Source organism: Branchiostoma lanceolatum, chromosome 8, assembly GCF_035083965.1.
Source record: "Branchiostoma lanceolatum isolate klBraLanc5 chromosome 8, klBraLanc5.hap2, whole genome shotgun sequence".
In the NCBI taxonomy this organism is placed as follows: domain Eukaryota; kingdom Metazoa; phylum Chordata; class Leptocardii; order Amphioxiformes; family Branchiostomatidae; genus Branchiostoma; species Branchiostoma lanceolatum.
The window spans coordinates 5,735,425-5,749,981 of NC_089729.1; the positions used below are offsets into that span (position 1 = coordinate 5,735,425).

Consider the following 14,557-nt stretch of genomic DNA (forward strand, 5'->3'; position numbering starts at 1 on the left):
TCAAACAAAAATAAATCCTTGATAAAACAACATTGAAAAACAAGGAAAAGCAAAAAGAAGTTGAAAATAGCAACAACAACAAAAACTGTCATTCAATTTTCTCAATCCATATCCAGGTATAGTTTTTGGGCCCCAAAATTGAAATATTACAGGTATGAATATAGGATTTTATACTGTGCAATACATCTAAAGCATGTCATATCTATTAGTCTGTTGCAAAATGAATCAATTGTACCAGTAATGTAACACTTAAAAAATTGATTTATGTAAAAAAGAAAAACATAACTGGATGTGGGCCCTGAATCTTTTTTGATTAAAATTATTGTGACTTTTTTGTTTAATTCTGAGAAGACTTTCATAACTTGAAATAAAAATCAAACTTTAGAATATCCATGATATAGACAAGTCAAATAAATACATGTAACACTGTTCTACTGATGGAAACAAACAACCAGCGAAATTCTACCCAAGCCTTTTGCAAACATTCCAAAATCCATAGTTGTTACTTTGTTGTTTCAAACCAGCCCCACCAAACCAAATGATGTCATGGCAAAGACATGCAATCTCCAAACAGGTCAAAAGACCTTTGTTCACCGCCTGGGGAACCTGTTGACTAATTGTCCATACAAATTGGTATTATACACACACATCTTGGCCATGACTGAGAAAAACATTGTTCTATAAATGGACCAAATATGCATACCTAGCTCACCTTAATATCATTAATCATAAAGGAATCAAAACAAGCTTCACTATACTAGCATCCAGAATGCTGCTCTTGGAAACCATTTATATAATACAAAAACAAGTTTGGGGTAGATCTAGATCATCATTCAGTGACATTCAGTCATAACCTATAATTATGTTAAGAGTCTGGCACCACCTACTCTCCAAGCAGAGCATGGGTTTCGGCTGGTTTTTGACGTGTTTTTAGGCGTTTTTGTCGGGCTTTCTACATTGTCATCTTTTTTTTTTATAGTTGGGTTGGCGAGCCAAAAAAAATGACAAAGTAGAAAACCAGACAAAAACGCAAAATAACACGTCAAAAACCCATGCTCTGCTTGGAGAGTAGTACCACCCCCTCTATCAAATAACAACACAAGAGCCACTACAGCACAGGTAACACTGTATGTCCTCCAGATCACAAACTTGACACATGTTGTCCGCACTTCCTAACAGGAAGCTCTCCCAGTGTATCCACAATAAAGAATAATACTTCATACCCCTCGGCCACTTGACTTGGAGATGTCATGGCATGGTTACCACTAGACCCCGGCAGACCTTCGGTAAGGATGGGGCCCCGACCCTCTGCCCTGCCTGGCTGCCTGCCTTTAAAAGAGTCAGTGTTTTACTTCTAGTGTCAGGGCTCTTGATGGGAGCTATGCTTAGAATGTTGAGCCCAGGTGGCCTATTTCAGCACCCCCCTCCCCATAACAAATGAAGAATTGTACTACTAGAGAGGATTCTCTTACAGGCTCCACGTCTACTTCCTCCTAGTATCCAATCCAATTGAGAGTGCTGCATACCTTAGTCCGCTTGGGTTACACTAGAGCCTTTGTACCAAAGGGGCTGGGCACAATGCCAGGCCAACACAAGTCAAAAAGTAAAAAGAGGACCACATACCAGAACCCAAGCTGGTCACAAAGCAAAGAGTTTTGGCTATACACACTGTGAGGAATTAAGAACAAGGCAGCCTCTCAGCTCCAAAATAACACAAAACAACACTTCAGGATTTTTACAAAACCTCACCTGTAATTATTTCCTGTGTGGAAGCGTATGGAATCAGATCTGAAAGATAGATGTACAGTTGGCTGTAAAACGTTCATGTCACTCATTGATCTCCAGACATGTCTGCTATGTGAAATGCAAGCCTGTCCACTGAGGTCAGGGTTTCAAACTCTTGGACGTTCCCTTTGCTTGCAAGAGGGCAAAAATATACTTTCTTGAGGTGAAGAAATTCCGTCCCTCCTTTTGTACATCAGTTGTTGGCAAAATCCCTGTAATTATGGCTAAACGGACCCTTCATTATCCCCATTAAAACAACCTGCCAGGCGTAGCAATCTGAGCCAACACTGTCCTCTATTGTGCGGCCACAGAAAATCACAGTTTCCACTGTCCGTACTTTATCCTTGGTGGTCTACATCAACAAACAAGCAAGGAGAACCTACTCACTGTATGAACACAGCCTCCATACCTGGCTATGAATAAGATCATTGTAGCTGGGCCTATACAGGTTCTCTGTTCCCATGCACCACAAGGGAAAAGTTTGACCATACTAAACCAGCCTGGGTCCCTTCTGAGTTCTGAAAGTCCTTCCCAAACAATTCTCCTTCTGACAGAACAATCACAGGGCTTGTGCACATCTCCCAGAAGGAGAGGCCAGAGTTACTGGACTTTGGGTGTCCATAACATCATCCCTTTGCACCTGTAGGATCCTGTAGAGCTGAAAAAAGGCAGTCCTGAGTATAGCATGAGGAGGCGAGGTCCCTGGGGTCCTCATAACAACAGGAGTCACACAATGAAGAATGGAGGCAATGTAGCAGAACATCCCTGCAGTGGACATCACATCATCAAACTGCCATTACCAGAGGATGTTCTCCCTACATTCTGTATACAGCATTAGAGAGTTGGCAGGCCTGACACTGAACAGATCTCTGATGTTTACCATTAAGATTAGCACATGGACACATGTAAGCCAGCCAAATGGCCAGATGTGACAGGGACGTCAAAACAGCTCTATCATAAGACTTCTTATGACTTAAAGATTAGGAGGAAAGGGGCTGCACATGCTACACTTAGAACAGCTGACATAAAATATTGTTTGCCCAGACGCAAGGTAACTACAACTGCAATACCTCTCAGTGATACCATCTCAACTCAACAGTATCAATGACAATTGATAATGAATAATTCTTCCGCTATGAAGTTATGTCATGTTAACAACACGTTCGTGTCAAGGTCGACATGCAGGCGCTCAAGGCACCACATCATATCTGACCTTGAGCCTAATCACTGCTAATGAAGTGCAGCGGATGTGATATCGGCACCGTTACATCAATCAGCAACAACTTTTGCAACGACTTACTTTCATCGCCTGGGATATTCGTGGATTACCAAACACTGCAAGACTTCTTTTTTTCTGTCTAGCTCGGTGTCCAGACAGAATTATGGCATTGCAAACAACTCAAACAGAAGGCAGAGAAAAACAAGAGTCCAGCACGGGTCTGTTTCTCCACTGGTCAACATCGTTGCTTTGTTCTACCCCTCGGCGCGCAAACGTTGTCCCGTGCCACTCGCAAACACACATGGTAGCCAAGGTCCGCATTCCACACATCCAGCCAACTTTTCTGCATCCAATAGAGCTCGATAAATCCAGAGGAACAGTGCGATCAGTCTCGGACTGCAGATATTCCAGTATGATCCTCTCAGAATGTAGGAAACAGGACCTTCTGAGCATAAATCCTGCACGGTTACAACATACAGGTTGATCTGTAACCTCCGACCGACTGCGAACGTTGGCATCAAGGACATAGCGTTTATTGTGGAAGAGAACAAGGGACTTGTGTCTCTGTTTGCCTAGAGAATTTCTTTGTGACACGAGGCCACGCCCCCTCTGGGGCTCCAGCCGGCCCGTTCTGCCCCGCCATTGGTCAGGGCATGCAAACATTGACATTACCTACATTCCAAGCATTCCCGCCCCACGATAAGAAATAAAGGATCTGTCAGTGGGGTCTGATGAATAGGCCTTGTTGGCCCTCCCCGGTGGTAGGCCCTCCCGCCTGCCCCCTCCCACCCGAGTCAACACTGCCACACGTACTACAACGCCATGATTCAGCATTCGTGAACTTAAACTTTGTCCCAAGCGCAGCGAAATACCAAACAACGACCACTTCATTCCGTTCTCATGATCGGTAAAAATGCGGAAAAGCAGATCTTTCCGCACTTTGTGAAGAGTCCATTGTCCCGGGCTAAACAAGCCGTGTACTCAGGCTGCCCAGTCAAAGAGTTCTTTGATACAAGCGTGTGATACAACGTTGATAACAATTTCCACACTCCCTGGTCCCCAGTGCTCTTTGTAAATGTTTCTGGTATCGTGTTTCGGCATCTTGGTGCGATGCGGCCAGGCAAGAAAAGGGCAGCTCTGTTCCGCTAAAGAATGGCTGTATTTCATGGTTTTGGGTTGGACAGACGGGACTAATTCTTATGGACTAGTTTCTCGCCAAGAAAACACAACTACAATGTGATCTATGATTCAGACAGTATAATGGACAATGCGTTTGATGAAAATCTAAAGTTTTAAAGTTTTGAAGAGAACGTACAACACCGAAATATTCAAATATGGTTATTTGGTCATAAAAATAAGGTTGGTAGTACAAGGAATCCTGACATTCAGTTTTAATTAATTTTATCCTTAGTTAGTTTGCATTAATCGCCGTATCGCCAAGGCTGATCAGCCACGGCCGGACACACGGCGCCCCGTGTTGACCTTCAAAGTGATCTCATGGTCATCGGAAAATGACGGCCAACAACGCAGGCTAGAACACACAGTGTGAAGCCCAGCATGCTACAGGACTGTTGAGATATCTTCATCCCAGATCTAGGGCTCACCGTAAACAAGGCGGCATCAGAATGCCGCATAAAAAACAAGATCAAGGTCCACTGCTTAGTAGCGCTGTGATTGGTCGAAAGTTTCGGTTGAGTTTCGCGCCAAAAGTGCGAACACAAGAGGCCTATTGTTTATTGTAGTGCCGAAAGACAAACAATGAAATTAGTCAAACATTCGAAACAGTACTGTCGGGCAAATAGCAGCGTGCTGTCCAACATCGCAGCGACACTTCAAAGAACTCTTTTCAGTGCTCCAGACCACTTGGGCCTTCTCTTCTGTGGTTCGCTAGCAGCCCGGAATGTCAAGAGCACTGGAACAAGGCAGACTTCTACAGTGAATGGCGCGTTGGGGAGGGGGGCCTTCTGTCAGCAACCTCCTTCCCAGCCTTTGTGAATTATATATAATTTTTTATGATGTTTACTCTACTTAAAGACTGGATGAAAACTACAGAGTGCAACAGGTTTCTCCAAAAGTTCAGATGGAAAAGTCCTGTCAGCCAAGCCCGGGTCTACTCTCCAAGCAGAGCATGGGTTTCGACTGTTTTTGACGTGTTTTTAGGCGTTTTTGTCGGGCTTCTACTTTGTCATCTTTTTTTGTATAGCCAACACAAAAAAGATGACAAAGTAGAAAGCCCGACAAAAACGCCTAAAAACACGTAAAAACCAGCCGAAACCCATGCTCTGCTTGGAGAGTACCCCGGGTCCCCATCCTTGGAAAAAGAATGAAATCCCCTAACGTAAACATCCCCTCCCCGCTCCTGAGGCCGCTGGACATCGACACGCCACTACAGACAACACAAGCCTCAACACAGCGGAAAATCCCACCGGCAGCCTTCGGATCGTCTGCGCGATACCTAACCGCACCATTCTGATACTGTACAGATGTGTTTACTCAGCAATAAAGGTCCTCTTCCACTGAAGATGGGAAATTGCGAGGCGGAGCTCTGTTTTACTGGAACCCGTTGTTAGCTTTGTGTAACCGTCTTGAAGTTTACTTTTAATGACTTTGACGAGACCCGCACATGACATGAGTGGCCATGAGTACATAACGTTAACCATAAGGTTATTGAGTCTAAATAAAGGGTAAAACATTTTGCTTTTTTCAAGTAGCTGGTAGTAGTGAAGTAGTGCGGCTTCCCTACGGCTTGCGTTTTAGATAAAAACACTGAAGTGACTGAACTCTGAGGCGCACAATTACACATTGATTCCCATCCCAACTGGTACCTTCACGGCAAAGTTACTAGTACACAGAGATAATACCCAAGTTTGTGGCGTTACGCTTTTAGTCCGAGTACCCCCAGAGAGACTACGAACCGGTGATCTGTACTCACACGTCAATCAAAGTCACCGTCATGTCTTCCACCTAATCGGCTTATCCTGCTGACCGCTAATGACCTGACAACTAACATCACGTTTCAGCCACTGAAGCGAGCTGTCCGAATTTGGTAAATACCATTTTAGTTTGTTTCGATCATAGTACTTCGGACATCGTAACTTCATTTCCTTTGACACTTTTCTTGCCAAAATACACCCAGTTCATAGTGTTCGTCTACGGTGTTCGTCGGCCGTCACAGTGAACAATCATTTTGCAGACATGTAAAGGAAGTGTCCTATTACAAACACAGTTTTAACACGGGAAATTGTACAGAACTTGCTCTATAATGTGGACATTTAAGTGTTTCAACTCCAGTGGCTAATGATATACAGAAGACATGAATCCATTTTTGCTTATGATGAGGTCAAAAAGAAAGTAGTAGTCCATTGATTCCGCGGCCGCACTCGCCAAACGTTACGGAGTTAAAACTGCAGATTCTTTCCACCCAATTTGCAACATACTGGAAAGCGCTGAATGAAAAAAGACGTAACAAGAATAGCATCTTTATACATCCCGCCGTGTCAAGTTTGATGGAGTATTCAACCCATGGAGAAGCTTCATTCCCACAATATAAGACCATTTAAGAACATGGAAAAGACCGGCACAACTGAGGAAGTTCTTCCGAGGGATATAGGAGGTGATTGTTTAATGCTCTCTAGTCTTCACCTCGTATAAAGTAAAATCAGAGTAGGTGGACGTTATCAATACCGGGTATTGTGGTCTGAACACCGAGTATGTTCGTGTGAAGAGGAAATCATACGTTGACCCCTAATGAAGACCTACTAACGAGCCAGATGATTGTGCCTTGCAGAGTGCCCTAGGGGTGAGTCGACCCCAGACGCTTGACTCCCTCGGTATGCGCCACATAACTCAATCACAGCGAGAACAACCGCACCATTCATACTGTGGGCAGGACGGTTTGTAAGGTAGGATAAAAACACACGGGCACCCAAACTTGCGTGTATGGCTACGGACACTCAAAACCCACTTTACCGAGTCTTTCCCTATGAAGTAGTCGCCACATTCCAATCCGGTGCCGTCAGGGCCGACGAGCGACCTACTTCTAAAGACCTGCCTGCTGCCCTGTCTCCCGACGCCCTACCTTTACACGTTTTCCTGGTCCTACCTGGATAAAATACACCTGGACTGCCTGTTTCTGGAAAACTTCACAAACCTGACAGTATTTCTCGGTCCTTTCACTCAGGAAACTGTCCACAGCCATCACATCTGCCGTTATATCCGTGAAGAACAGTGCGAAGTTGCCATATCTTGCTCCGCTCAACACGACGCGACACCAAACAAGTGAAGAAATCCCTTCAGCGATGCACGTTCTAGTCACAGTACACGTCCACATCTCTCCTCGGGGGACTGGCCAGTAACATCCAACTTTTTCAATGGTTTTCGGGAGCTCTTCAGATCCGAAAAAAGCAAAATATTTGCGTGCCGACTGATCAAGACGCTACTTGAACAAAATACGTTGCCAAAACAAAGAGACGAGCCGGGCAAAAATTCGCGCGACTCACGCGACGTTCGGGCTCCGTGACTGGGCCTTTGTTTGTGACTATTGGGGGCTGACAACAATACCACACAGCAGCCACACAATTAAAACTCCCCTGATGGCAAAATTAACTCCCGCCTTAAAAGTGGACTTTGTCGCACGCAAAGCGCACCCCTCAAAGGGAGGTTTGTCTGACTGCACGTCATACAGGACAGACAGACGTCAGAAGAAATTGTTCGCCTCTGTGAGAACAATCGCTCGATGCCACCGGGTCTACGAGCGGCGCGTTGGAATGTGGAGCCCGGGCTTTGTTGGTCTTTATTTACCCTACAGTGCCTGCTAAACCTAGACTTAAGCAATGGTTTCGACTGGAGATTCGGTATAATAGCTAACTTAAGTTGCCGACAGTTCCAATGATTTGACGGTTTATTTTTAGCCTGAGTGTCATCCTAGTTAGTTTCAGCGGCTCTCATTTCACCGACCAAGTGTTGGTCACCTTGGTGAAGGGAGAGCCTGAAACTTACTAGGATGACACTCAGGCTAGTTTACTACTTTTGTGGCCCAAAGCTGTAGTAGATGTAGGGACATCTTCACTGATGTCTCCACAAGGACGATGTGGCGCCATGTATAATAACAGGCTTCGTACCTAAGTTACTTGTGACATGTACTAGATACCTGGAAGACAAAACTAACAACCCCTGAGAACAAATGTTCAGACTATACATGCACTTTCATTGACGTCCGTGCAAGTCTGCCTTACCAGTAACGTCTTATGTACTTTTAGAGGTGCTGAGATATTTCAATCACTTTATGTGTAGTTCAGAGAGATCAGACAATGCGCAATTATTCCACTCTTGAAAGAAATGTTTAAGTAACAAAGACTGAAGATTATTGAAATACAGTGAAAGACAACGTGTCTGGGATATGTTTAGATTTAATCAGACGCTATAAATACAATGATAAAAAGTTGATTCTGCATATTTTCCAAGACTCCCTATCATTTTCTTTCGCCCAGGTACACTGAACAATATATTTTCATGATTACAATCATACTCTTGTATTGAATAACTTTACAAATTAAACTACCACTTTCTTGTAGTAATGTATATGTATTACTATATATCAGATTTATGATTCTAAGTAACATTTGCTCAATATTGCAGCTTAATTAGATTATTGTCAGTCTCACTTGTCAACACATCTCATTACAACATGGACACTCATTGCTTACATTATGCGTAAATGATAGATATGTTTGATGTGATATTCAAGCTAACATCCTACCAAAGCACAGTTAGAATTGTTTGTCACAAAGAAGAAAGTAACTTATAAACAGATTAACTAAAGGAGGCAAAAAGGTATCACACAAAAATACTACATGTAGTTGGCACCAAAAGATGCTAAGTTTGCTTCTGTCACAATATAATCTAAAAGCTTTCAATACTGTAATTCTATCTTCACTGTAACCACTGTAGAGAAGAATCGGTACTTTGGGACAGCTTTAGTGATCAATGTAATAGGACCAGCCTATGTAAAGCTGGTTTGCCACACTTTATGGGGATAAAGTTCCTTGTTTCTAAAGTAGTTACATGATTTAGACAGACTCCATCCTACCATAGTTACCTGAGGAAGTACAAGCCCTTCATACATAACAAGTTAATTTGTCGGTCGTAGACATCAGCCTAGACCGACGTCCAATGACATCATGACGATGAATCCCACAATGCACCCCCACGACGCCAGTTTGGCATTGCCACTGAAGAAAGAAACAAACATCATTTAAATTCATTATATTTAAAGGCAGGCTAAACTTAATTTCGTAAAGTATACTGCAGTATGTTAAATGTACCACTAAGACCAGTTCTGACTTGTTTTACACTAGTCCATCATAGATTAGCGTGTTTACAACATTTCAAATTCGCGGTTTGGTGATGTAATACTGGCAATGTCCAAAGCCCTTTGACCTTTGTGAAGTCAGATTCCGAGTCGGAGGAATGGCGTCTGGAGCAATTCCTATGGTGCAGGTGTGGCCGACTCGGAATCTGACGTCACAAAGGTCAAAGGTCTTTGGACATCGCCAGTATTACATCACCACACCGCGAATTTCAAATATTGTAAAAACGCTAATCTATGATGGACTCATGTAAAAGAAGTCGGAACTGGTCTTAGTGGTATATTTAACATACTGCAGTATGCTTTACGAAATTAAGTTTAGCCTGCCTTTAACCGGTATGACAAAGTATTACTAGCTTGTAAAACAGCAACACCTTATCAGCATTCAGATGTGATTTTATACATGCAAAGCTACAAGTAGGCCCAATGGTCCTTCTCACCTTGTATTCGCCTCTGGAACGATGTCATCTACGACAACATACACCATGGCGCCTGCTGCAAAGGCCAGAGCATATGGGAGGAGGGGCTCTGCTATTACCATGGCAACAGCACCAAACACTCCTGCTATAGGCTCCACCATCCCACTCAACTGGCCATACCTACAGAGACAAGTTGTCATTCGCCAATATAATGGGTAGGTACCACAAGTTTTCACAACTTATAAACATATGGATTTCTTTCTTTTTATATTTCTATTTTTTTCTCTAACTGCCAAGGAAAACTGGGGAACTTCACCACATATACAATACAGAATGAAAGACAAACTTCATGGAAACAATTGTTTAAATCTGTTACAAATTTGTTTTTTGATTTTGACACCTGTTATTTTTAGTGTATACTTTTGGACCATCTAAATGGAATGGAATTCCTCTTCCATCTTATCACTTTAATATCATGAAGATGTAAAGAAGTATAATTTTCTTTTCTTTTCTTTTTGCTAAGGATTGACCACTGTTAAGTCCCATACTTACCAAAAGCTTTTCCACACAGACATCCCAGAACCCCTCAGGGGTAAACTGACAGCAAGGCCTTCTGGGAAATTTTGTATTCCAATTCCCCATGCCAGATTCCTAGCAGACAAACAAAAAACATTGTTCTGAAAATCAGCTTCTAAACTGATGCATTATCTGACAACTTCAAAACAATAGATTATAAAAAAGTGTATTGTAAAAGTGCAAAAAATAAAATGTTATTGACTCAATGCATCAGTTTAGAAGCTGGTTTTCAGAATAATTGAGGGGGGATTGATATTGGATTCAGTACTGCAGCAGAATGGACTCTGTTCAAGTCTGTTTATCGAATTTTCAACACATCTAAGCCCTGAATGGTACTGTTCTTAACAACTTAGTTGTACTGATCATACATCTTTACACAATTATCACTGATCACAAAAACTCACCTGGCACTTTCAAATGTTGCAGCAGGTGTTTTACCAACAGCAGCAAAGCCAACACCAACTGCAAGTCCCTCTAAAGTAGCAAGTGAATAAAATCATGATGATAATGGTACCATTTAAGTACAGATATATATATACATGTATTTAAAAAAAAGGTCACAATTTACATGCAAAGAGACAGCACTTAATTGTCCAAAACCAGAAGTGCAAACCATTTTGTCTGACCCTTGCCTCACCTCTTCCCTCATGACCTCAATGAAAATGTGGCCTGCAGGCTGATTTGAGCTTCTCATGAATAAATAAAGATTCAAACAAACAAACAAACTAAGAATCAATCTTGCTGTTCCACACACCTGGAATGTTATGTACTGTGATAGCAATGATCAACAACATTATTCTCTTCCAACTCATGGAAGCTTGGCGGGCTTTTCTCTCATCATTGAAGGATGACGCCTCCTCCTCTTCACCTGTGCTGAGGGCCACCTTGTGGGACTCGGAGGTCTTCCTCCTGTGTGTGGGGCCTTTTGGGGTGTTTGGAGACAAAGCTTCACCATTTTCTGTGGTAAGGAAAAAATAAGATAAAATCCAATATTCTGTTTCATGAAATGAAATACAAAACATCTTTTTTGGGTATGAAAAACTAGTCTAATAACATTTGCCTTTGAAAATTTGAAGTCTATGAAATACATACTTGTAATTGTTCTCATAATGTTACATTTTAATGGTAAATCTCCAGCTACCCTATAAGTTCATCTAATAGTTTATGAAAAGTTTAATCTGTACTGATAATCCAAACTTATAGACAATTCAATACAAGTTGACAGAACAGGGCATTCAATCATCTGGTAACTTTCTAAAACTTAAATCAGGCTTGGGAAGACGTGTTTATATACCTTACTTAACGTAGAATAAACAATCTAAAAATGAATACCACATGCAACACAAACCAATGGAAAGTGAGGATTCCTGTGGAGGTTCTGCAGCGACACTTGTGAAGTCTCCCTCTTCTGCGTGGAACTTTTCTTCTGATGACAACGCCAGGGCAACATTTGGAGATGACACACCCTATATGCAAGACCAACATACTGATAGCATCATATAATCTGTACCTTAATAGAGGACCAATAACTTGACTTGATACCTTAACATCATTATCAAAGCACAATACAGTTTTTTAGTCCCTTGTTCAGGTTATGAAAACAAAATACCTTTCCTCTAGAAGAAAATTATGTCTAGCGTGTGGAGGACAAAATACATCTTCCAACAGCCTATTTAAGAAAGTTGCTGTGTTCAAGCAAGTTATTGATTTATCTAGTAATAGTACATTGTGTGCACCTAAGAAAGTCATAAAGTATTCACCAGGTAGGGGAGGAAGACATCAGACATGTAGACAAACACTGCCCCGAGGGCAAAACCAATGGCAACAGGGATGAAGGCAAACTCTCCATGTACCCCATACGTCTGGGACTGTTCAGCCATCTCTATAGCAGGAGACAACAGAGACCAGTAGGAGGCAGCAAGCATCACCTGGAAATGGAATCATATCTTATCAGGTTCTACTGAGGGGAAAGCAGTGTTTTGCTTTGAAGAGTTTAGTTTTAGTTTGTTGTGTTTTAAAGACAATGCAGATTATATTCTTTCTTAGTATACCTTCGCAATTCTGTTAGATTAAAGCAGTAACGTTACATATGCAAAAGTAACAAAATAATTCAGCGATGACAACTGCCTAGTTTAAGAGCAAAACCTTCGTAATCTATACTGATTGAATATCCAGAATTTTGAGAGACTTATCATAGCTAAATATCCTTTGTGTACTTGATTATTTTGTGTCTGCCATCAGAAGCAGCCAAACAGGTATATGTAAGTGTGATCCTTGCTTGCTTGTTGGTCCATTGGCTTGACTACTATCTACTTTTATTTACTTTTGACTGTTTTATCATAACTTTGAGTATGTTTTGATTTTTCAGATGACTTACCCCTGCTGCAAAACCAAGACTGGCATCCAGAACTTTCCTCTGATAAGGAAAAAAATAAACCAGTAGTAAAACAGAGAAAAGTGTGTTCTTTATTGATTTATAACTTATAAATCAATAAAGAACACACTTTTCTCTGTCTAGCGTGTGGAGGACATAAAGTATATAAAGAATACAGCAGCATATTAGAGCATATTAGTCTCTTTTATTTTTAGATTGTTTGTCTTTGTGCTTATAATCTGCATTGTCTTTAAAACACAACAAACTAAACATTTATAATATAAGTGCAATGACTGGGCTTGTAGTTATAGCAAGGGCATTGTATAGGGATAATGTCCTTGGTTATAGTATACACAGTGTAACACCACAGCTCCACATCAGTAAATGCATTGGTAAAGTCATAATCAAATACAATTAGGCACAATGAAACAAACAGAGATGCTGTCAATCATGATGAAAACATTTCTGCATAACATGACTTTGCAACACATACAAAGATTATTGGGGGTGCTTATCATATAAATAATATAGAAGTTTATTGCAAGTTCATGCCCGTGGGCTAATTGCAAATACATGGTAAAAACATAGGGAAAAACATACATGAGTCAGTAAACTGTGTCTGACTTTGTTGTAACAATAGGCTACTGGTACTAAATACAATTGTTGGCTATATCTAAACTAGCTGGGTTTGACTTCTTTTTTGGAGGCAGTGGAAGACGAAAAGTCCCACTTTTTCTAGTATTTGTGGGCTCTGTATATACACTTGTAAGTGCCACTAATAATGGGTGGATGAGAGATGGAACAATGAAAGGCCAAACAGTGAAACACAAACAGCGGCGCCAGCTGTGAACTGCAGAATGGCTCTGGCTCAGTGTAGGGCCACGTCACTCCAGGATGTACACGTTACATGTACAAAGGAACATTCCCCCCCCCCCCCCCCCCCCCCCCCCCCCTGTACACACACACACAGCAAGGAAACTAGGTCATTATACAACCTCGGTCATTGAAATTATATTCATTTCATCATATCGATATTAAACTATACTAGTATATGGCTCAGAGTTTGTAGTACAGGCGAACATCTGTACGCCATGGTTTATGCAAGGTTGGTTTATGTATAACGTTTATATACGATTCGATGCGAATGAATTAAGAGTTGAACATATTTTTACAGAAACTTTTTTTGCAAAGCCGCCAGCCGGGAATTTAGAAATTCATAGCAGCTTGATAAACAACATTGACATAAATATTGCTCATAGTGGTGTGTTCCTAAGTCGATAAAGTTGTTTTCATACAAGACCCTTGCTTATGAGACGTAGACTGATAAATGTTCAGTAGTTCGTGCCAAGTTTTCAAACACACACACCTTGCCAGTTGTGAAGACGAACACCAGAGCCGCTCCGAGCGCAGTCAGGCCCCAGGTCAGCAGCGTTCCCAACAGCGCCTGTACCACGGGGTGCTGCCCCGCGATCATGTCTACACCAGGCTAGAAATAACACAGTCGGGAAAAACAGAAACCTTCGGTGGCGACAGAATATGCTGCTGTCGGACACACTTTCCAACAGAGCAAAAAGAAAATGGCGCCGAAGACTATATGGACACTTCCATTCCCTGAAATGGGGAGAAAGATTATGTAAGTATGGCGTTCTCTATGTCTGTAGTCTAGTATTTACCGATGAAATATCAAATGACATTAAAATATATGTGGTTTTAGGAGATAAAGTTATTGAAGAACGAAAGAGCTAGCAGGCTATTTTTGACTTTGCTACTAAATTGTCTGTCCGAAATATACAACACACCCCTATAGATATAGTGTA

The 14,557-nt window shown here is 41.7% G+C and overlaps 1 protein-coding gene across 1 annotated transcript; it reads right to left on the reverse strand.

Moving 5' to 3' along the window:
• Positions 1-8,394: 8,394 nt before the first annotated feature.
• Positions 8,395-14,346, reverse strand: LOC136440152 (zinc transporter ZIP11-like). Its single transcript, XM_066436006.1, has 9 exons — positions 14,107-14,346; positions 12,744-12,782; positions 12,127-12,294; positions 11,715-11,832; positions 11,121-11,324; positions 10,771-10,840; positions 10,343-10,441; positions 9,812-9,970; positions 8,395-9,234 (listed from the first exon to the last, which is right to left on the reverse strand). The coding sequence occupies exons 1-9, from the start codon at positions 14,212-14,214 to the stop codon at positions 9,156-9,158; spliced, it is 1,044 nt and encodes a 347-aa protein (XP_066292103.1). The 5' UTR covers positions 14,215-14,346; the 3' UTR covers positions 8,395-9,155.
• Positions 14,347-14,557: the final 211 nt, after the last annotated feature.